This window comes from Nicotiana tabacum, mitochondrion, assembly GCF_000715075.1.
Source record: "Nicotiana tabacum mitochondrion, complete genome".
NCBI lineage: Eukaryota > Viridiplantae > Streptophyta > Magnoliopsida > Solanales > Solanaceae > Nicotiana > Nicotiana tabacum.
Genome location: NC_006581.1, coordinates 310,001 through 332,500, shown reverse-complemented (window position 1 = coordinate 332,500; position 22,500 = coordinate 310,001). Strand labels below are relative to the sequence as shown.

At 44.0% G+C, this 22,500-nt stretch overlaps 8 protein-coding genes and 5 non-coding genes across 13 annotated transcripts; 9 read left to right on the top strand and 4 right to left on the bottom strand.

Annotated features, from left to right (window-relative positions):
* Positions 1–472: 472 nt before the first annotated feature.
* On the bottom strand, positions 473–546 carry trnH(gug). The gene has a single exon. It is a non-coding gene; the product is annotated as a tRNA-His (tRNA).
* Positions 547–1,649: 1,103 nt separating this feature from the next.
* On the bottom strand, positions 1,650–2,018 carry orf122b (hypothetical protein). The gene has a single exon. It carries the CDS (start codon positions 2,016–2,018, stop codon positions 1,650–1,652), a length of 369 nt encoding a protein of 122 aa, YP_173478.1.
* Positions 2,019–3,042: 1,024 nt separating this feature from the next.
* Positions 3,043–3,114, top strand: trnE(uuc). The gene has a single exon. It is a non-coding gene; the product is annotated as a tRNA-Glu (tRNA).
* Positions 3,115–6,265: 3,151 nt separating this feature from the next.
* On the top strand, positions 6,266–6,353 carry trnS(gcu). The gene has a single exon. It is a non-coding gene; the product is annotated as a tRNA-Ser (tRNA).
* A 319-nt stretch (positions 6,354–6,672) lies between these two features.
* Positions 6,673–7,023, bottom strand: orf116b (hypothetical protein). Its single transcript has one exon. It carries the CDS (start codon positions 7,021–7,023, stop codon positions 6,673–6,675), a length of 351 nt encoding a protein of 116 aa, YP_173477.1.
* trnF(gaa) lies at positions 6,727–6,800 on the top strand. The gene has a single exon. It is a non-coding gene; the product is annotated as a tRNA-Phe (tRNA).
* Positions 7,024–7,059: 36 nt separating the features above from the next.
* Positions 7,060–7,134, top strand: trnP(ugg). Its single transcript has one exon. It is a non-coding gene; the product is annotated as a tRNA-Pro (tRNA).
* A 61-nt stretch (positions 7,135–7,195) lies between these two features.
* Positions 7,196–7,696, top strand: orf166b (hypothetical protein). The gene has a single exon. The coding sequence runs from the start codon at positions 7,196–7,198 to the stop codon at positions 7,694–7,696; it is 501 nt and encodes a 166-aa protein (YP_173476.1).
* Positions 7,697–12,135: 4,439 nt separating this feature from the next.
* Positions 12,136–12,531, bottom strand: orf131c (hypothetical protein). The gene has a single exon. It carries the CDS (start codon positions 12,529–12,531, stop codon positions 12,136–12,138), a length of 396 nt encoding a protein of 131 aa, YP_173475.1.
* A 1,138-nt stretch (positions 12,532–13,669) lies between these two features.
* Positions 13,670–13,999, top strand: orf109b (hypothetical protein). The gene has a single exon. It carries the CDS (start codon positions 13,670–13,672, stop codon positions 13,997–13,999), a length of 330 nt encoding a protein of 109 aa, YP_173474.1.
* Positions 14,000–16,671: 2,672 nt separating this feature from the next.
* Positions 16,672–17,085, top strand: orf137 (hypothetical protein). The gene has a single exon. It carries the CDS (start codon positions 16,672–16,674, stop codon positions 17,083–17,085), a length of 414 nt encoding a protein of 137 aa, YP_173473.1.
* A 242-nt stretch (positions 17,086–17,327) lies between these two features.
* On the top strand, positions 17,328–18,377 carry rps4 (ribosomal protein S4; the record flags this gene model as incomplete). The annotated part of the gene is made up of 1 exon: positions 17,328–18,377. A coding segment is annotated over one exon (1,050 nt), but the record flags the coding sequence as incomplete, so codon positions are not given.
* Positions 18,378–19,037: 660 nt separating this feature from the next.
* nad6 (NADH dehydrogenase subunit 6) lies at positions 19,038–19,724 on the top strand. Its single transcript has one exon. It carries the CDS (start codon positions 19,038–19,040, stop codon positions 19,722–19,724), a length of 687 nt encoding a protein of 228 aa, YP_173471.1.
* The last annotated feature ends 2,776 nt before the right edge of the window (positions 19,725–22,500 follow it).

Genomic DNA, 22,500 nt, shown 5'->3' with positions numbered 1-22,500 from the left:
GAAATGAAAGCATAACTCTTTGCTCGCTTGCAGCGCCTCTTAGTCTTTTATTTTAGCCTGCCTTGTGAAGATCTCTCGGGTGTCTACGGCAGATCCGATCAGTCTCGTGATGAAGAGAAGTCTTTTCCGATGTTGAAAGGTATCGTCACGACAACTCAATTTGTCCGGTAAACTACTCGGGGCTCCCCATGGTTTAGTAAAAGGGAGGGGAAATTTTTTTTTCATCCGGGGGTTCATTCATTATGAACTAAAAAGTGGTTGGCTGATTAGTGAGGTCTTAAAAACGTCATAGAATTCATGATCGGCCATTCCATTTTTGCTTTCAGCAAGTAGGCGACGCGAATCTATGCTTTCTATCTTTCAATCGGATACCAATTGCTTGGATGCGTTTGAAAGCCTCGAGATGACTTGCAGAATAAATTCTTTCTAGGTTTGTCTTGTGTCTCCGAAACAAACGGTCCATTTATTGATGGGCGAACGACGGGGATTGAACCCGCGCGTGGTGGATTCACAATCCACTGCCTTGATCCACTTGGCTACATCCGCCCCTACCCCCGGTTGAAGTCTCTATCTACGATCAGATCCTTTCTGAACTCCCCTATGACCGCTTATCAAAGAGAAGCTTTTTCCTATACTATAGTGGCAAGTCTATTGTTGTGTTTCGGAATTAGGGGAAACAAAGCTTCAACAAGTAGAAGCTTCCTGGCAAAGCTTCAAACAAAGAGGTTGGGCTGTTCACTTCATTGATTTGACTTCACTTTACTTAAGATTAAAGATAGGGGCCGGGCGGGCAGTGAAGGCTCATTTAGTAGACAGCGAGCGAGCTGCAAGCACCTACTCCTATCAAAATGAGAAGCAGCAAGCGGAACTTGAACTTGAAGAAGCGAGCCTCTATCAGAGAAAGCCATTGCGCGCTAGCCCCTTGTCTTGTATAGGGTGGAAAACCTGCGCACCCCTAAACTACAAGCTTTCTTTGAAGCCCCTACAACATGGGATATTTGAAGAATCCCCTTTCTACAAACCTTTCTATAATATAAGAGAAGCTCTTCGAGCTTTCTTCGCATGCTTGAGCGCATCCCCTTTCTATTAGTAAGGTTGTCAAATTTCCTTTAGTTCCTTTATGACTATAATATAAATAATAGGGGTAGGGGGGCGCTAACGAGCAAGAAAACGGATGCGCTAAGGCGCAACTTCGCGCAGCTGCTACGCCCTTGCTTCTTGCCTTATCTTTTACTAAGAAACTAATCTAAATAGAAGCCCTTCTTTCTCAAAGTAAACTTTCTCCCTTCTTGCTTTAGTGAAATAAGGGGCGCTAACGCGACCTTCCTTCAGCAGGCTTCGCCCTATCTATTCATCTATTTTCTCAAATGGATATTTAGGGATCTCTCTTGTTCATAGATCTTGAAACCAGATCAATATCCATTTCTCAATAGATCTATTTATCGATAGAAAGATATAGATCTCTATATGGATCTATCTCCATATCTAAATATGGAAGAACCGACACAACAAGGGCGTAACCAACGGAAGGTTCTCACCCTGTCCCCGACATTGTTCTCCGACGATGTCCCCTGGGCGAAAGGAGCCACCATTCTCTTTCTTTCTTCAATCGTTCCGATCAGGACAAGTGGTTCGTTTCGTCCTCCTATCTACGCAATTCTCTGTCTTCGTTCGTGATCATGTTGGGCGAAAGGTAGTTGTAGAGGAGCGGCTGTGAAACGGCGATTCCCCCCTTTCCATTGAAGTAGGGAGGGCCTCCTTCCCCACCATTCCGGCCTATTATTGATAGGGATTTTACCGATGCTGAAGATAGCTTGCTTACCAAGCCGCCCACTTGAGAAGCTAGTCGCCAGGAAAGAAGCGAGGAGGAAGCGAAGCTGTCTACGAAGCTTTGCTTCTCCCCCTGTAGTCGTAATACTCGGCTTGTCGCTACTTTGATTCAAAAGGTAACCGACGGTTCCCGACTTTCTCCGCTTTCCGCAACCGTAACCACTTGTCATTCCGATTACTTCATCCATAAACCTTTTTTTTATTTCAAAATAGCGATACGCTCTAAAAAAGTAAAGGAGAAGCTTCCATTCTAGAAGCTACCGCTTCCCGCCTCCCTCGGGGTGAGAAGTTCCCTTCCCTTTTCTAAAATGCCTGAGTGGTCTGCTCAGCAAACGTACAAAGTGGACCGCAGTTTGGCTGACCCTCTTCTTCCCATTCGGGTTGGGTTGACCCAGAAGTACAGTAAGAAGGAATGGAACCACTGGAGAGTCGTCTGCAGTTCACACTTGGGCAAAGACGACTGACTTTGGAAGCGGAACACGAACCTATTTCCGCTATTCCGGGTTCTTATTGAGCGTAGCGAAATCAAGGTTGATGATAAAGTCAGCGAAGTTTCCATGGTGTTCTACCTTTGCGTAGTCTCGGTCCACAGTGGAAGGCTCCGCACCTGAGCCTCGTTAGACTCAGCTGAAGTGTAAGGTGTAAGTGAAGAAAATAGAAGAGATGAAGTCCGTCCCTTAGCCTAGTCTATATCCACAGCTGACGCAACTCCGTACCGACGCCTCACTACTACTTTCATTTTTCTTTTATTTTTAAATTAATTAACGGCTAAGCGATTTCATAACCTGAGCTTTCCTTAACCAGCTGACCTTACTTCGTAACCTTAGCCTCCCTTTCTTTATAGTTTTCTAGTTCGACTAAGTGACTTCGTAACCTCAACGTACTTTTTTTCTTACTGTAGCATAGGCCTTCGCCACTTCAAACGGGCGCTTCGCCCCTCTTTTTTTTGAATTAGAAAGAGCGGGGTCTTACTTATTCAGGGGGGATGAAAGACAAATAAAGGGATCAGGGGGCTTTATGATCGGAGAAAGAGAAGGGGCGTGGTTGGTGTGTCACTGGGTCGGTGGGGGAACCCGTAGGAAGGGGGGACGACCCGCCGAATTCACATCAGAAATCGCCAACATGAAGACAAACGAAATCTTGAATTGCGTATAGAAACAAAACGAACCACTTCTATTCTCGGAGCTGAGGTATATGAAGAATGGCTTTTTGGTCCCTTTCGTCCAGTGGTTAGGACATCGTCTTTTCATGTCGAAGACACGGGTTCGATTCCCGTAAGGGATAGGTACTCATTCCCGGCCGCTTTCAGTTAGTGTTCATTGCTGAGTGATCGCTCGCTATCTGGCTGGAAAAGATGGTCCGGAAGCTTCCTCTCTCCCAGCAAGCAAGACGAGATCACCACTTCTCTCAGTAATGGACTTCCTTTACTTCGTAACCTTAGCCTTAGATGTCCTTTCATAGATTCTCGAACCTCCGACAGACAGAATCTCCATGCATGCGTTCTTTCTCTCCTCCCCTCAGCCATACATCCCTTTTTTTCTTTTGGCCGTTTTTGTTAGGCATTGAACCCCACCCCACGGAGCGGTGCTGAGTGGTGTCCTCCCCTCCCTAATACCTAAACAGAGTTCCGTCTATGGAGCCTAAAGCTTAAACCATGGCATGGCGCAGTAAGTTGGCCTAGTCTCTCGCCCAGCCTTCGCCTTCTTCAGTGGCCAAGTTGAAGCGTTCAACGTCGGCCTACCACCTTTTTTTTTCAAGGTTGAGCTTGTTCAATTGAAGCTAATGCTATGCTGCCCTTCCCTTGTTCAAGAGAAAGCGAGGACTTTCTTTTAGCTACCGGCCCAAACAAAAGAGATTAGCCTCTTGATCGATCGATTGATTGGATCGAAGTACGAAGGGGTTGATTGAAGTCTGAGATCAGCCCAAGACTAAGGCCGAGCAACTAGCTGCTGCAGGATTGGACGTCTATCTATCTCACCACGCTCCCCTACTCCTATAAAGGCCGGCGGAAGGAATGCTCTGCTCATCTTTCTTACGGCTCGTTACCGCAGCGCTCGTTCACCCCTTCGGCTTCTTCCATTCAAAAAAAAGGTAGTCTTTCCTTGGTAAATAGCGTCTTGAAGTGAAGCGAAGGCATTATTGAAGGAAAGAAATGGCGGGTCGGTCAATTGCATTAGGTAGGAGATGCAGGACCTGTCTTAACCGCAAGTGCATTCGCTATTCGATTCCATCCTAAATCCCACCAAATTTTGATTCCAAAGTGTGTATCTCTTCTTTACTTTTAAGTGACAAGGGGGTGACAAAGGGTATACTTTCTTCTCTATGTCGCCGTCTCATCAATGAGCGTAGATTAATAGCCAAGCCTACCCTTTTGTGCTTGTCAATCTGTATCCCATTCTTCAGGTATAGTTTTCTTTGATCACAGATCGACAGGTGATCCGTCCTTTCTCCCCCTTTCGTCATAAGGCGTGGTCTGACTCTGAGAAAAAAAATTCCTGTGTTTAGGTCCCTACTAAGCAGAATTCGTAAACTATGCAAAGGCTCTTTGAATACTTTTGAAAAAGTTTTTAGCAAAAAAAGCAAAAACAATTCTCAACGCCCTTACGAGGTAGTGATGAGTTAAACTACTCGTGTTGGCATGGAAGTCAGCCCGGTAAACTGATTCCATTCTGCTACTAGGGTTCCAAACCTTCCCCTGAGCTCTAGAATCTATAAATACCTTTTCAACTCAAGAAATGCTAAAGCTATTTAGAGTTGGTATTTCTAACTAAGTCGGAAGGAGGGCTTTGGGCAAAGAGCAACTCGAAAGTACTTTACTTCAGTCCCAGTACTGAAAGACGTGACTTCAGGAGTGGATTTCGGAAGGAAAGACTTCGTTTACTTCCTGCAAATTGCTTATGTAAGAACTAGTAGAAAGAAAGGAATTAAAAAAAAAAAAAAATAAGGCAGCATTGACATTGAATGAGAATGCTTGAATGGGAATCATCTTAGCAACTGACTATAGACATGAGTCTAAGCCGCCGGGAGAGGAGAGACCATTTTCATGAGAGAGGGACGAGCAAGTGACAGATTGGGAAAAAAAATAGGTAGGCCTTCTGAGCGGTCATTTAGGGGCCTCGTTAGCGACCCATCATTCTTCCCTAAGCTGTCAGAGTCCGATCGAAGCGAGCAAGAGATAGAGGAATCCTCGCTCATAGATGTGAATTGAAAAAGCAAGCCCGAATTCTTTTTAATTAGGCTCTATAGTCTGGTCCCTGTCCCTGGTAAGGTCTGATTGTTATCCGTAAGTCTTGTTTTGACCGCGGGAAGGTGAACTTTGCAAAAGTGCTTATTTGGTTGGGAAGAATAGGACTTCTGACTCCAAGCCTACCCTACCCGAAAAAAAGTTTCAGCTATTGATGTAGCCTCTTGTCGATACTACTAGTCTTCTCGCTACCTACTAGAAAAATCCCATCAAGATAGATTGAATCGACGACCTATACTTCAACTAAAGGCACAAGGGCGTAGCGAGCACAGAACAGAGGAAATGCACATGGGTCTCCTTGAAGAACGAAGTCTAGGGTAAAGAAAGAAGGGTAGAGTGGGCACACTTTTACTGTGCTTGGATTGGCATGGCTGTCCCCCTTTGCTGGTTGAGGCTCGGCCTTTGACTCCGCTTGCCTCTACTTTTCATGTCAAGCGTACAAGTCTAGTTTAGTGGGATTTACTTCTAAAGACAGGAATTCTTTTTCATCTCCCCTGTCAAAGTCGACGTCTTAACCTGACTTCCTGAGCTCAGTTGATTCTTGAAGCAGTAGCTCTGGATCGAGAGCTGGATGCTTACCTTATTATTATGAAAAGGAGAAAGAGCTCTTTTTATAGATGTTGAGGTGAGTAAGGGGGGGTTTGCTGGCTTGCTGGCTAGCTCGTGCAATCAAGGAAAAATGCCTTCGCCTTCTTTTTTCAAAATGAAAAAGTAAACTACCTTAGTAAGCTAGCTTTGGTTGCTAAGCAAGCCGGGCACTACGCTAGGACGTGGATCGATCATGACGAGAATGGACTTCTCCGTAATGTAATGTAAATGTAATAGAAGAGGCAGAGTCCAGTTCCCCTCCCTTCTCGACCAGACGAAGGAGATATGAATTCCATTTAGGCGGGTCAGGGCTTGGCTTGACCCTGTGTTCTCCCGGGTCGGAGGCGAGAACTTGAAAGTGAATCATTCAGTGGTGGGGTGTTCATAGAACAGAAGGCCTCGCCCAAGGAGTGGCAGATTTGGATGGAGTCTCGCTTTGATGCTGGGGAGATGAGATCCATAGATCTGGATAGAGTCTCGCTCATAGAGGAAGAGTACGCGCGCTAGCGCGCTACGGCTTACGTAGTTGATCGGATCAGATAGCCCTTCCTTCGGGCAAGCAACCAAACCCGGCACATCCAATTCTATTCCGATCAACAACTTGGAGGTATGGCTGAGTGGCTTAAGGCATTGGTTTGCTAAATCGACATACAAGAAGATTGTATCATGGGTTCGAATCCCATTTCCTCCGGTACGGAAATGAAAGGGGCGGGCGAAATTACGTGAGAGAAAGAACCTCTTGGTGGAGTCCAGTCCCCCGGAGGACAGAATAGCACTTCTTAGTGACTAGGAGCGGAGAGCCCGTTGCACCTTGTTTTTCTTTGACCGGCCTATCTTCTTTCTATAAGCAAGCTCCCTCCGGCCGTCCAGTCCCTGGACGGCTCTCGGTTCTTGAGCATGTTGGGGGATTAGGCGGCAGTTGAAAGAGCTGCTCGAAAGCTTGACGAACAAGCGAAAAAAGCCTATCTATTCTATTTTCTTAGTTTAGTAAAGGGCTTTTCCCTTACTAGTCAAGTGGTAAGGTAGGGCGCTATTCGATGAAGAAAACAGACTTTAGGAAAGTGGTTCAGGTAGCTCAGCTGGTTAGAGCAAAGGACTGAAAATCCTTGTGTCAGTGGTTCGAATCCACTTCTAAGCAGGCGAAAGGTCCAAACCGTAGCCGGGAGCGAGCCGGATTTAGAAATGAAAGTGAAAGAGTAAGCAATAAAATGTGAGCGCTCCTGCACTATACGGACGGCTTTTTGGCGGTAGGGTTGGGGTGGCTTGCTTGAGGCAGATTCAAAAAAAAGCGGTTGATTACTCGGATTGGTTCTCGCATCCCTGTGCCCAAAAGGATGGGCGAGTTCGGTTTGAGTGTTCATCGATCGGGTGGATCTATATGCTTCGGGGTGGTGAGACGAGGTGTAGCGCAGTCTGGTCAGCGCATCTGTTTTGGGTACAGAGGGCCATAGGTTCGAATCCTGTCACCTTGATGTGGTAGCCTTCTCCGTGGTCGGACAGTAAGGCAAACAGCGCAAAGCATAAAGTAAAGACATGATGCCTCGACTAAGTAAAGTGTTTTTGCCCCTTATCGGTAGTTCCGTAGCAGGTTGTTTCGTACGTTTTCTAGGATCAGATAGAAGCACCACCCCAGAATTGATCCTTCTTTTCTTCTTACTTTTACTAAGTCTGACTCTAGTTTCTCGTTCAACAAAAAGAAAAAGGAGTGTGATTCTTTTATTCCTAATATTTTTCATCTCTTTCTTTTTCTATTTTCTCCGGATCTACTTACTTTCTCGCTTAGATGTTCTTTTGGCTGATCTTTTCTCTTTTGTTTTGGTTTTGAGTGTGGGGGGAGGGCAAGGACTTCCTCTTCCGGGCCCTTCAAACTCCTCATCGGAAGATTTATTCGGGCTCCAGGTCCTGTCGGAGCCTTGGCCCCCGACTCACAATATAGCCTTGGAGTCATCGATGATAAATAGGATATTGGCAATGGAAAATACCAATAGCATTTTTTTGATGGATAAGGATAGGGGGTCTATTGGGCAGAAGTAAAACATTCACTCAACAATTGTTCCTCGCAAAAGGAATATAACCAATTGATCGAGTTCGAGAATAGGGATCTTCGGATCCGTGAGAAAAAGCATTCATGCTATTCTCTTTTTCAACAAATACTTACTTCACATCCTGCCTTGGCCGAAAATGCCGCCTACACCCCCCAAGAAGCCTTTTGTGACTTTTTGGATGAGAAACGAAGTGAACTTGACCAACAAGGCGGGAATGTATTAGTAAAGGACCAGAGAGAACTCTAATTTTTTAATCTACTGTCTCGCGATATACGAACACATGGCCAAAACTCAGCCTATATAAATAGAATACTCGGTGGATGATAATGAATTGGATTTGCACTGAGAAGTCCCTATGGCGCGGTTGAGGGCAGCTGAACGAAAGGAAAGCGGGTAGGCCGCCTGGGTGAGACAAAGCAGAATAATCTAACTGGAGGAGTGAAAGCCAGGATGGCTTGGTAAGCAAGCAATCCGTTATGTGGGCGCCAACTCCAAGTTCCCTCTCTTCTTTCTTTTTTTTGTCACGATCAAAATGAAAGGTTGTTCTCTGGGCCTGTCTTTTGCTCCCAGAGATGCTGGTTCGAGTCCAGCTCGTGAAAGAGTTTGTGAGTATACCTCGGGATGACTTTTTATCCACTACTCATCCTCGAAATCTAGTCTAGTTCAGCCATAGAGGACTTGATACTTATCTTCGACAAACCTCAAGCGGGACGAGTCAATAGCAGATGCGGATTTTATTTAATAGCTGCGCTTACGCCTTCAACCCCGAAAAGGTCGGATTCGTGCAAAAAAGTAACATCCGAGATTTGTGAACAGACCGGCTTGGGACAGAGAAATCCGGATGAATACCACAAGGGGGGGGCATAGGGCTGTGTGAACGCGGCTTTCACTAAGAGAAAGATGTGCCTACAATGAAACTGTTAGACCTTTGTTGATGCACATGAATTATCTTTCCAGCCGGTGAAGCTAAGAAAAGAAGCCCTTAGAAAGCAGAGCTAGACCCACACAAATGCTTAATCGAAAGCTCTGTCCTCCTTCCCCTCCTACCAGATCGAAAAGAAGAAGCTTGCTCTTCCGACCCAAAAGGCTTTTGCCGTGATATTACTTCCCCCTATTCGACGATTCACTCTTCCTGGACTTGCTTGACTCGTCCGAAAAAAGAGGGAAAGTGCTAAGACCGCTAATGCAGCTAGGGGAGTTTAAGGACTCATTTCCAAGGCTAGAAGCCTAGACTAGACTAGAAAGGAGATTGCTTTGGTCTTCAGTCAGCTCTACTAGATGCAGTTGCCCAGGAATCCAATGCACTAACTCCTGGAAGCTCCATTCATGCCCACCTACCGACCGAGGAAGACGCTACCGATCCCTGAATCGAGGGACTACGCGCTTTCAATCCCTTACAGCTGCCTTCCAAGCCCTTCCACTGCCCGAACTACCAATCGCCCCACTATCTGCTAGTCTGGTTCGACTCGAACTTCTGTCATGTCAAGCTTCCTGACCTGCTTTGTACCAGCCGGTATTTTGTGTACTTCGGGGCGCTGACTAGCCCTGCTCAACGCCCTACACCCTTCTCTTGAGCGCTTCATTGAGCATTTCTCTTTCCTATCCCGTCCTTACGCTACGCTATCCATAAGGTTGACCTAGCCCTCTCTTCTCTCTCTTTGTCCACGCGAAGATTCCATTCCTTTCCTTTCCTAGCCTATTCAATGTGGTCATGTATGTAATAGAATTCAATGGGAAGACCTCCTAGTTGGACCCAGACTGCGATGGTAGTGAATGTGGCCTCAGCTCCCACAAATGCAGGCTCCCAAAGCCTTAGACTGAGATAGTACCACAAAGCAGGGGTTAACATAAATGACTCTATGGAAGTCCTCTCCCACTTGAAAGCTAAATAAGGAGAAGAAGTGCCCCAAATCAATGCATTCCATTCTTAGCAGAGGTTCCTTCCATATAATCCCTCGAAGTACTTCGCTCACCTTCGAAGAGTGAAAGGATCATTCAAAGCAGACTAAAGGCATAGGGCAAAGGAGCTTAGAAGGGTGACGGAGGGGAGTAGTAAGGTATGAAATCACTTAGATAGAAGCATGTTGGATGACGGAACGATGACTTCATGCTTAAATTATAAATTAGAGATTTCTGACCTTGAGAAATGACGTAAGTGATAGATGGAATCGTTCAGTAGGCTAGTTTCCATTTTCGATTGAGAAAGCGGCGGGCCCAGTGAGCTCTCCAATAGTGCACCGAAACGGGGCCGGAGAGACGGTAAACCTTAGATCGGCTAAGATCGAATTGAACTGTCTTTGATTGAGCGAATCCTGCCCGATTTTGATTTCCGTCCCCGCGGGAGACATCGTAAATAGTTAAATGTTTGATTCCCCTATTGAATTAGGAATCGATTGAATGGGACTTGCCTATCCCTTATTCATATCCGATTTTTCTCTCTTTCTTTTTGATACTTGGTTGGCAGGGTCAGGGCCTTTCTCACTGGGCGAGCTAATCCGTATTATTCTATGTCAATGTGACCTTAACGGCCTTTATTTTAAGCAATTATTCGCTCCAAGACGCACGACAAGACCTTCGATCTCTCTCTCTCCATAATTGATATGGAAGTTGGAAAAAATCAACCACTCAAAGCTGACCTCAAAATGTTCCAAACACGCATAAGTGTGAAGATTGAAGACCTTCTTTTCTATATTTCATATAGTTGATTAGTACAAAAGAAAAGGGCACTGGTTCACGCATTACGGGTAGATTCCTCTTACCTAAGAAATGGAAGGGGGCACTTCACCGAATGATAGGTAAAGTATGGGACGTTCAGTAAACAATCCCTTAGCTCAAGTCCTCGGAGATACCCAAGGCAGCTCCCCGTGTCCTTTATACCCAACAGGACAAGAGTATACAGGTCCGCCAGGGGCGAATAAGAGCTCGTCGAACCGTCATTCTTTACTTCCGGGGTCAATCAATCGGTAGTCCTCCAATTTATTCTCGAAAGCCTGTTTATAAGAAATAGCTTATGCCACTCGTATTGCCCCGGATTGACAAAAGAGGCTTGGATTGGAGATTCTTGTGTAAACATTCAAGTTGACAATCGGCTTTCTAGACAGCCAGTGGACTCTGAAACCAATACCAATGATTTCGCTGGATCTAAGAATAACGTAGCACAGAAAACCGGACTCACCAAGGATGGCGAATGGGCAATACGTAGAGGTTGCTCCGCTTCCTATGGATTGTTTTATAGCGGTACGATTACGATGCTTGCTCCGAATGGAAGAGAGACGGCTTTCCTTTCGGATGTTGCAAACGCACAAACGAAACACCTTAGTCAGCGGAAGAAGTCACTCTCAATCCGATCTAGCAAGAAATGCTTTACCGGTAAAGTAAAGCGAGAGACAGTCGATCCTTTCTTAGGGTTCCAAGTAATTCAACCAGTGCCAAGAAAAGTATCCGGTTGTAGAGCGAGGCAGCAGAGGGGAGTTGGCACAATATGTAATCCCTAGGGTATCGGTGTCGGAGAAGGGGATCACTCAATGCTGCTACAGGCACTCATTAGTTCGGATTTGGTAGCGTGAAGGAGATAATAGAAGGACCCGCCGAAAGTAGTTCCGTCTTTCCAGGTCTTCCGGAGTAAAAATTTCCTCATCCAATAGCATTCTTAGTTAGTACCATTCAACTAAGCCTGTTTTTGACGAGTGAAGCGGCTAGGCTACATGCTTAGCCTAGTATTCCCGGATTGGTATTGGATAAGAAAGATTTTGCTTTCTTCCCACTCATGAAGAACAATAAAGTGAGGGGAGGGCTTCCGTGGAAAAAGGGTAAGTTTGGGATGAGAGGGTGAACACTAAAATAGTAGTCACCAAATTTTACTATTTTTTTTTTATGAAGGCGAATTGATAAGAAAAGGTACTTCCATGTGTATAAAAGCACAAGGGAAGGAGGCCCCTAGTCCAAGTATAATAGCATAGGGGGTGCAAGGGTGAAGATACTAGAGTGGTTTGGCACTCCTGGTCAGCTTTCTTTCGTTCGGGCTTTCTTTCTTCTGCCTTTACGCGAGCCAATTATGCGTGGCGCTGAAGAGGAAGGCGTCATTTACTGTACTACTATCGGCCATACAATGATGGCATTGTGGATCTCATTCGTATTCCAGTTTTTTTGGACAAAGTTAGAGTAGTCATTTAGGGAATAAGTCTTTTTTAATTATTCTATTAGCATAGCATTAAGTGGTAAACATTTTACACTTTTGGTTTTACCATACTATACATGCAAACATAACAAAGAAAACCAAACAAAGATAGTTAGCATAGATAGGAGTCTATCTCCAGTAGGCACCGGAGTAGATCTACACTAAAAAAAAAAAGAACACCAGACATGAAAACAAATGTCTCAAGACACTTATTGAAACCTTCTAAAACTAAAAAGAGTCGACGGACTCTTTTAGTTTTCTCGGGCACCAAGGAAGATTGCCTCCACGATCAGTGCCTGCTGCTCCTGGCGTAGTCCCTGGAGTCTTTCTTCTAGTTCCCTAATTCTTTGACGGCTTGCTTCCATTCGGGCTTCAATAGCAGCCGGGTTCACGGAGCGAAGATGCCTCAAGAAACCATTTAACATTATTCGAGTCTTTCGAAGAGAATTTTCTACATTTTGTATTTCAACGTTAATTTCAGCAAGTCGCTGGGGAATGTCGAGAATTTGAGCAGGGAGGGCCATGGCTTCTCGATATACACTGGTAGAAAATTTCTGTTTTTTGTTTTTTTTTGTAGAGCACGAAGGCTTATCGAGCCTCTTTTTATAGAGTGTATAGCAATTCTGCCAATGCAGTACGAATTGCATGGCTGGCACAATATGAGTACTATAACCACGCTGCCTGTATGAAAAAACAAACTTTGCAGAACCCTTTCACCTAATCGATCGTGGTGAAGTCAGCAATGGATTCGGCGGATCATACACCTTACGCTAGGATTTGGGAAGGACATTTACGAGACTGAGGTGAGTTTTAAGAGAAAGACGGGGGTGGATTTTTTTGCTCTAACTGGCTGTGAGCATGGGAATTGCGTTGCCGAGCAGAGGGCGGAGAGGAATTTGGTGTTGCAGGTTTGATGACTGTGAGAGGGGTTGAAAATTTATTGGTTTTTTTTAGCAGGTATATTGGTATGAATGAACATATTATAGATTATATAATGTAGAAGAGCCATACGGCACGAGCAGTTGAGTACAGTACTATCATGCCTTTGTTTTGTTGTGTGAAGAAAGTAAAAAACTTGCGAAGCACGCACCTCAATCACCCTGCCTGTGTGAATTGAACGAACTTAAAAGTACAACCAGCTTAAGCTGGTTTTCCACCTATTTTTTAGTGTTCGGCCATTTCTAGCAAAGTCTAAAGGACATATTCGTTGCCGATTTGGGGTTCTGATGGAAGATACTGCTGAGGTTATACACCAAGTACACACGTGATTCTGCTCTGGCAGAAGTGCACGCGCAATTCAGCTCTGGAAAAACTCCCTGAGGTCCAGAGAGAGATGAAGTTTATAGTCAACCTCTGCCTCTCAGATAGCTTTCTTTTCCAACACTTCTATGTGGAGATGGATGTAATATTAATATGATTGATAGTTTAAGTTTACTATTTGCAGTTTTCCAAAGTCTCAAATTTAGGGCTTGGTTCCGGCCTTGTTTCGTAGTGAATTTATGGATTTGAATACTTCTAACACTGAATTCTCTTTTGTAAATTCAACTTGACTTGTACCTGGAACAGAGAAAAAGGGTATCCAATTGAAATCCAGTTTTTTCTATTTTTCGCTTAGATGTGCTCGGCAGATGCTAAAGCCAGAGCGTGATGGCAAGAATTGATCGAGCGAAGAATCACAGTTCTCAGCTATCACATTCAGAAAGACTACTGGCCTAATTTCACTCAATTAAATAAACTATACCCTTACAAAACTTATTAGTACTCCTACACAGTTGTTCAATTTTAATGTCATTCTCAACTCTATCCCTGACTGGGTCTTTGATTTCAGGCCCTTTCGAGGAGGGTATCTTTTTGGTTAATATCAGCCCGGCTCGCATGGACTTCCGGTCTTTCTTAGTTGACAACTTTATTGCAATTTTAAGTTCTCTAGTTACTCCTGCACAAGCAACAGCAGTTATGGATCTGATTGAGGAGCGCTGGGAAGAATGGATCGGGGAGATGCCCTTGAAGATCACTTACCCAGCTCTGGAAGGACATGAGTGGAGAATTGTCACCGGATTTGATCCAAAAAACACAGGGCGGAGTTACCTTATTGGTGAGTCTTGGCCGGGTTAGTGTTTAAGGAAGAAAACCTTATTGTAGGTTCTTTTTTATTTAAATAGTGCCAAATTCAAAAATAAAAGGAAAAAGATGCTTGTACGCACATTAGATTTGCTAACTCAATTGATCCTACTGTGTCTAGATCAGGGTTCCCGCTTGTTAGCTTTGTATTGGCTCCCATCTTACTTAACGGGGCCCTTAGTTGAATACCGATCAAAATTGTTTGAAATTTTTAAACTTTTCCAATAAAGAATTATTAGTTATGTTAAATACCCCGAAAAGCCGAAACCTCTTATTCCGGTCCTTAGAAAAACTACGACTAGTCAGGAATTGCGTAAGAGAAGAGACGTCGTAAGTAACAATAGCGCAAAAGCAGGCGGCGGAGATCCGCAAAGGTAACCGGATGCCTGGGGCTTAGGACAAGGAGCGTCCGGAGTCTCTTAAGAAAGGACAAAGACTAATTAATATCATGTTTACACCGATCGGATTTCTAAAAGTCCTTCGCCCCTTATCTTCTCGTCTATCTTCTTTATCTTCTGATCGGATCGCCTGGCTTCTTTCAAGCCCTACTTGAATTGCTTTCTTCAAAAAAGCTTTCTTTATTAAGAGTCCTTTAAGAAGCTAAGCTCCTTCAGATAGTAAGATTCGCTTAACTTCATACCTCTAAGCGCTCGTGACTATCCGATGATAGTCACTTCGCTTTCCTTTTAGACTGAAAAAGGAAAACAGAAAGATTGAGCATAAAAAAAATATAGAGAATGAGCTATTACGTGCAAACAATGGAAATTCAATAATAAGAGTCTGATCTTCTCGCTTAAGAATATGCGATTCCTCCGGAGTGAAGTTGTTGGGGGGAAGAGAAGATGAGGAAGCTAGTTTAATTGAGGAAGCCACTTTCTTTAATGTATACTAGCTGGTCTACAAAAGCATGACGCATGACGCTTCTCCTTTTTTTAGTCCACTCTCCCTTAGAAAACGGAGCTGCTTGAAAGCAGATTTCGAAATTACATAGGTGAATGTAGAGATCACCGGTGTCCTACTCGAGACGAAGTACTTGTCGTCCCCAAACCAAAAGGGATGAGGGAAAAAGGCTCGAGAAAGCGTCCTTGGAAGGGGGAATATCTGAAAAAGTGTTAGCGGGGAGCCCATCCCTCTCGTTCTTACAGAAGACATAAGGGGGAATACACGACGGACGGAAAGCGGGGAAACATCCTTTTTCTGTCTTCTCTCCACAGAGGAAGGAAAGCACCGCCAAGCCAACAAGAAAGCAGAAACTGCATGAGGTAAGACTAAGGGCCTTGTGCGCCCTGCAAGAGATTACCGGGGGTCTCGGTACCAGGGGGGCGCGGGAACAAGAAACTCCAGTAAATAAAAGAAAGACAATAGGAGTCCTCTCAATAGCCGAGGGCCCACTTCCCTATATGCGCTTACGGAAGGGGAAAAGCTTGATTCTCATAGATTAGACAATACACATGTGCAAACAAGAAAATCAAACTATCTTCTTATTGATACTATATATTTATCCTTTCCCCTATAGATCCACCTTTCTTCAAAATAAAGATATAGCAACTAAAAGAAAGCTAAATCGAATCGGAATAGGATAAAGAACGCACGAAGGATCAGAGAGAAAGAGGATTCTAAAAGCGAAAAGCCTAGAAGACTAGATTGTCAGACTCGGAGGTAGCAGTAAGATCTCTGTCTCCAGAGAAGGCATGAGGGTTTTCTAAAAGTCTCCTCTCATTACTTATGGATAAAGCTCTTAAGCTTAAGCTTTTACGAACTGAAAGATCTTCCCATTCTAAATAAGAATGAGAGTCTTTCAACTAGATGTGCTCCTTTGGCTGGGTTTGAGAGAGAGAGCGTGAGATAGTTGGTCTAATAACTAGTCCAACTTCCTTGTATCTGAAAGCGATGACAGGATGTTAGGTCTAGTAAGGAGACTTTTTGGATAATTTACTTCCACGAATAGACTGTTAGGCTAAGAAGAATAGGTTGGGATTGATCCCACCTTTGAAAGAGTGGTTTTGTTCTGTCAATACAGCTTATCGAGTTATCAAGCTGAACTGCCTTCTGTAAGGAGCTTGAATCGTTCGTTTACTCTAAGTCTTATTACCGACGCGATGGATTGCTATTTGAAAACACTTTCAATACAAAAAGAGCTCCTTCCGGCTATACCTCTAGTTGGACAGTCTTAGTTCAGTTTGAGAAGTCAAGGAGGCACGAAGAGCTAACAAAGAGTCTTTATATTTGACTGTCCGAAATCAAGTGGGAGATTGAATTGAAAAGGCCCCTTACTATAGATAGGGTGTTAGCGCTGTTTTTTGAAATAAGGACGTTTAGGTTTGACTAATAAGATAGAAAGGGGCAAGCCAAAACCCACTCTGCTGAGTTCGGCTTTCGGGGCTACCTACTTTAAGGGCTTATGTAATATATAAAGAAGAACCCTCTTAGGCCTTTTTGTTTAAGGGCTGCTCGCCTTTTGAATAGAAGGAAGTGGGAGAGCAGAGGTTATTTCGGTAAACCGATGCATGAGCTGAGGCTCCCATGTCCCGCCGACCCTCCGAAAAAGTAAGGGCTCATAGGGAGTCAGAAGCAAGCAGAGTAAAAGGCGGGTAAAACTCACATAAGCAGAGGGGGAGACACATTCATGAAAAGCGAGAAGCCCTGCCGTGGGGGACTGACCAACTATGAATAGATCTTACTTATGCTTACGGGTAAGAACATATATTAGTCCGTATCGTGGGTCTATTTGTTACAAAAGGCGAACATCCCCTTTCCAAAACATTAACATAGGTCCTCAGGCAGACATCGAAAAGGGGGCGAAAAGAGTCTATTTACCTTTACAATATTTCGGAATGTATCATGGCTCTATCTATTCATTAAAAAAAAAAAAAAAAGAGTTCTGCATCTCGGGTGAACAAATAGGCGTGGGGAAGAGTGAGAGGGGGGGCTACGAGCCCTCTCTCGTTGTTGTTCCCGGACCACCCATCTCTTCCTTCCCCTTCGCCCGGCCCGGTGAGATCAGATTTCTAGAACGAAGTGAAGTGATAGGAAGAGAAGACTGCTGGCGGGAAATCCCTATTCATGAAAGCCCCTTGTAAAGGGGAAAACGAAAGTGTGCTCCTGCGCACCAGCTGAAGAAAGGAGCTTTGGAAGCTTACCTTATTATTATATTAAAAGGGGAAAGGGTGGAAAACCTATCTGACTAATAAGAAGAAAGGGGCAAGCCAAAACCTACTCCTAACAAGTTGCTGGATCGAAGTAGTACATTATACATCTGCCCGCCAGCAGCGGAGGGGGTTCGATTCCCGTTATACGCGATGTGGCGAAAAAGACTGATTCAACGAGATATGCCTTGCCTGCATTAAGATTTAAAACTTGTCGTCTACTTTCAGGAAATGTTTGGAACAGAGAACTTACAATAATACAACGCCGTATTCTCCGAAGATTGAGGAACAAGAAGAGATCTATTAAGAGAAAGATTTATTCTAGAGAAAATCTTAACAGTTACATCCAATCACAAACTACACGAAAGTTGTCCCTTTTTTATGGAGATTTACCCATCACAGAGATGCACAGAGGAAGAGAACGAACTTCATATATCCCTTTTCTACTCAATCCAGAAACAAGATCGGACGTTATCCCGGTTCGTCTCCATTTTTGTGAAACTATTCCTCAAGCAAGGCAGCCGATAAGTCATCGAAGGGTTTGTGTGAATAATGGAATGGTTAACATTACTCATTTTAAACTCTCCCACGGTGATATAATATCTTTTCAAGAAAATGATGCGAGAACCCGCGGTGAAGAAATAAAGAGATCCTTCTATATCGAAATCTCAGTTGAAAAAATAATAGGAAAATTCCTGGATCACCCGTGGAGAAGAACCAAAACAGAATGGTTCCGCCTACTCAAAACTAAGAGGGGATGCCGCCTACTACTAAAATCCCGGTTTTTGCAACAGTTGCGTTCTTCTATGCAAGAAGAAGACTTAGAAAGAACAAAGAAGTTTGGATCCGAAAAAGTATGCTTAGGCAGTTCTTTCGCTGAGCACAACAGAATGAAGAGGAATTTGTATCATTTCAAATCCCTATTCTTATCGAAGAGAAGGAACGAGAAAAACCGAAATATTCCTACTCGAACAAGAAGTCCTATAGTTTACAACTCTTCTTTATATAGTAATTCGACCTATTGCTCCGCATCCCCCCATCAGTTTACTAAAAAGATCAAAATAAAAAGGATCGAACTACCTACTCATTATTCGGAGGTGAATCATAGAACACCAAAAGCTGTGGTATCTTATGGACCTAACATAGGTCACATACCTCACGACATAAGATTGAAAGATCCAAACCTTCTTCTTCGGAGCGGAAAGGGACGTGGCCAAAACATATAAAGATCGGCGTAGTCGCTCATAGGGACATATCTATCCGGATAGAGGATAGTCTAGGCCGATTCATAGATAGATCTCTCTCCATATAGATAGGTATCTCCGTGGATAGAGATAAAGATAGGGATCCATCTAGATCTTGATTCACTATTTCCATATTTTTTCTTGATTCTGATTGATTGCCTTTTTTTTGACGACAAGTTTTAAATCTTAATGCAGGCAAGGAAACATCGTTTTTCAATTATTACTTGCTGGGTCGGAGCGTAGACGAGCGAGCAGAGCCAAGGAAAGAGGGAAGCCCGTCATAGAGCAGTCGACTAGAAGTAGAAGACTGCTGGCCTGAGAGAAGGCGGCCTCTCTCGGGAAAGATGGCCCAATTTCTCTTCTTTCTTTTTGATTTCAGCTTTCTTTTTTTTTTTTTCAGGGGTCCAGAAGGCTAAAAGGTGGGGGAGAAGGAAGCCGAACCTCTAATCGACCTGGACACATAAATAATTCTCGGCGTCGAGAGAGATTTGAGATTCCGTAAGTAACTCAGTGAGTGCTTTCTAAGAAGGGCTTGGAAGAAGAAAATGAAATAGGAACAACCGCGCTGGTCGTAATAGATCGACTTTCATGCTAGTTCTTGCTCCAGCATGAAAGTTCCATTTCAGGGAAGGACGACGTACTATGATACTTTCTGTTTTGTCGAGCCCTGCTTTGGTCTCTGGTTTGATGGTTGTACGTGCTAAAAATCCGGTACATTCCGTTTTGTTTCTCATCCCAGTCTTTCGCAACACTTCAGGTTTACTTCTTTTGTTAGGTCTCGACTTCTTCGCTATGATCTTCCCAGTAGTTTATATAGGAGCTATAGCCGTTTCATTCCTATTCGTTGTTATGATGTTCCATATTCAAATAGCGGAGATTCACGAAGAAGTATTGCGCTATTTACCTGTGAGTGGTATTATTGGACTGCTCTTTTGGTGGGAGATGTTCTTTATTTTAGATAATGAAAGCATTCCATTACTACCAACCCAAAGAAATACGACCTCTCTGAGATATACGGTTTATGCCGGAAAGGTACGAAGTTGGACTAATTTGGAAACATTGGGCAATTTACTTTATACCTACTATTTCGTCTGGTTTTTGGTTTCTAGTCTTATTTTATTAGTAGCCATGATTGGGGCTATAGTACTGACTATGCATAGGACTACTAAGGTGAAAAGACAGGATGTATTTCGACGAAATGCTCTGGATTCTAGGAGGACTATAATGAGGAGGACGACAGACCCACTCACGACAATAAGGAGAAGCAGTGGTTCGAATCCACATCGTGAGACCAGGACAGTGTGGAGAAGCATCGATAAATGCTATTAACATTGATGATACGGCTTAGAGGAATTCCTCTCTTGCTGCCGGACTGATTCCTTTCCTTTTGATGTGGACAAATGGGCATCCCTAGAATCAGCTGCTCTCCTTCCTGTTGGAGGAAGACAATGCGAAAAAATTAATATATTAGTAAGGCAAGGTGATTGTTCGTTGACAACATTGGGGCGTAGCGGATTGACTATTGGGATCTCTTTAGCTTTAGTATGACTATTACTATAGGCGCTGGAGTCAGCTTGTCTGAGTATGTAAACTATGTGGTGGATACGATAACAAATAAGCCTTCTACATCAGCCAATTCTTCTTCCATGAGGGACTTCAATGAAGCAAGATTTTTTGATTTCCCGTTCATCGTATCGACCGACCCAGACCCCGTACCTGTCCCCGATGAAAGTCAGGATGAAACCTGCTTTCATTCAAAACCAACTCACTCTAAGGAAAGGAGAGCTTTGCGAAAGTTTAAAAAGGAATTGAGTGAGCTCTCGCCTAAGAGAAGAGTTTAATAAAGCGGAGAGGGATTTTCCGACAACAAAAAAGCTTTTCTCCCCAACCGGGGTGATAGACCACCTTATGGCCGATGTGATTACCAGCCAAAGGGCAAAAAGACGGGGTTGAATGCGACTCTACCAATACCAATCTCCTCTGGAGCAAGGAAAAGCAACTCTGCCTGGTATCGGTAACGATTAACATATTCTTTTTTTTGAGAGAGGGGAACCCTTACTTAAGAACAGAGAGTGGCCGAGCAAAAAAGCAAGGCAAGGGATAAAGGAGAAGTACCCGGCCCGGCAAAGAAGGGTCTCCCATTAACAGGTTTTTCCTTAGTAAGCTAGCTTTGGTTGCTAAGCAAGCCAGGTTCTCTTTCACTCCTGGAATGAGCCTTTTGGCGACTCTCTCTCAACACAAAGAAAGAAGAGATGAAAGGATCTTCAAGTAGCCCTGACTAAGGTTTGAAAAGATTCCCGGGGGTACTACAGCTTGCGTGGAAGGCTAGGGGGGTTTTTAGAAAGCGCGAAGACAGAAGACGTCGTAGGGAACCAATTTCTATCGCTTTCCCCCTCTAGTGGTCATTCATTCTTTTGATGACTCGCAGTCGAAAGAGTTGGTTGGCAGTTCAAACCTCAGAGGGAGTTGAAGAGAGGCCTTTCAGTTCGTTCAAAGGCACTAGGGACGAGCCATTACAGACGGTCTGATGCTTCTGGAGTTCGCTCATATCGAATTGTCCAAAAGCTCATCAACCTGTCCGAGGGATGATGAAGGCGATGCCACAATTGAGGGAACCGCCCTCTTACTCTTTTTTAGATAAGAATGCGAAAGACCCTGACCCTGCCAACCAAGCCCACTCAGATAGACTAAGTAGACTAAAAAAAGTGCACAAGAAAGACTAAGGAAACAAAACCTTTTCTCGATAACGCTGGGCCAAGTAGCGACACTTCACCCAGATTCGATCATCACGTCAACTTGCTTTATTCAACAAAGTGATCAAGCTTCTTAGCCACCGGGGACCGGCCTCGTGAACGCATTCGCTAAAGGCACTACTGGCCGGCTTTCTCAATCTTCAATCTAACTTCAGAAATTGAATAAGCCCACTTGACGAGATTAGATCTAATTCTCTTTCTAACATTTTTGGATTGACAGGAAGCTTTCTTGCTGTGTGATTCTGCCCCCCACTCTGCCAGCAGCCTATGTGTCGATCTATACCCAGTTGATCTACCGCTATTTTACTTTGCACGTTCTGGATAGGCGCGCATCCTCATAGAGCGAGGGGTAGAAAAGATCAATGAAAGACTAGAGCGCGAGCTAGCTGATCTACCGACAAGTCCTTGATTTCTTATCCGCGAAGGCAGACTTGGACTCATTGAAGAAAGCACTTGAGGTGAAGACCAATGAGCGATTGCGACAACTACGGACCCCTTAACTAGGTTTTTTACTAATACTAACTAATAGGCTTTCAGAAGCTTTTCCACACAAAGAGGGGAGGAAGTGCTTGCTGCCAACTTGCCAGACGAGCGGACATCTGAGCTCAGCAGCGCATTTACTATTTGGAGATGGATGGCGCCAGACAGGGTAAAAAGAAGGATTTTTTTCCATTAGCCGAGGAAAGAAGTAGCAAAGGAATATCGCTACCGTGGGAAAAAAAGAAAAACGTAGGATAGGAAGCTCTATTTGATCGAAGGGATGGCTAAAAGGCCAAATCCGGCTAAAAACAAAAAGAAGAGATCAAGGAGAGGGAGCTAGACTCACACTTGCAAGAGAGCGACCGGCAGATCTAAAACAGCTATAGTAAAGTAGAACGAAAGTACCTCCCAAAGGTTCTACCTTTTCTTGTGCGTTCGGGAATAAATAGAAAGTTTCTAAATGTATAGAAGACTCTCGATTGATTGGTTGTAATGTTCACGAGGTTGTATATAATCCAATGTTCAGTGATATGACTTTCCTACTGACTGAATTGCTTGAATTAGTTGAAGGTGCGGAGTCTTCTTCTTTTGATTTGAGACGAATTCATTTTTCTACTGAAAGTGCTTTTGATAGGGAATAGGGAAAAGCCTTGCCTTATTCAAGAGTACCAGGAAGGAGAAGAATAAGCATTACCTCTGTTGAAGGAAGAAGCCCCTCCCTTTGCTTATTTATTCTTCCTGGTCTTCGGGTCTCATCTGAACGGCTCGCTGCCTATTTAGTTAGATTTTTAGTTTTGATTCCAGAACAGAACTAGAGATCCTGGCCCCCTCCCTTGAAAGCTCCTGGTGCTGCGACTATCACCGGTAAGTTG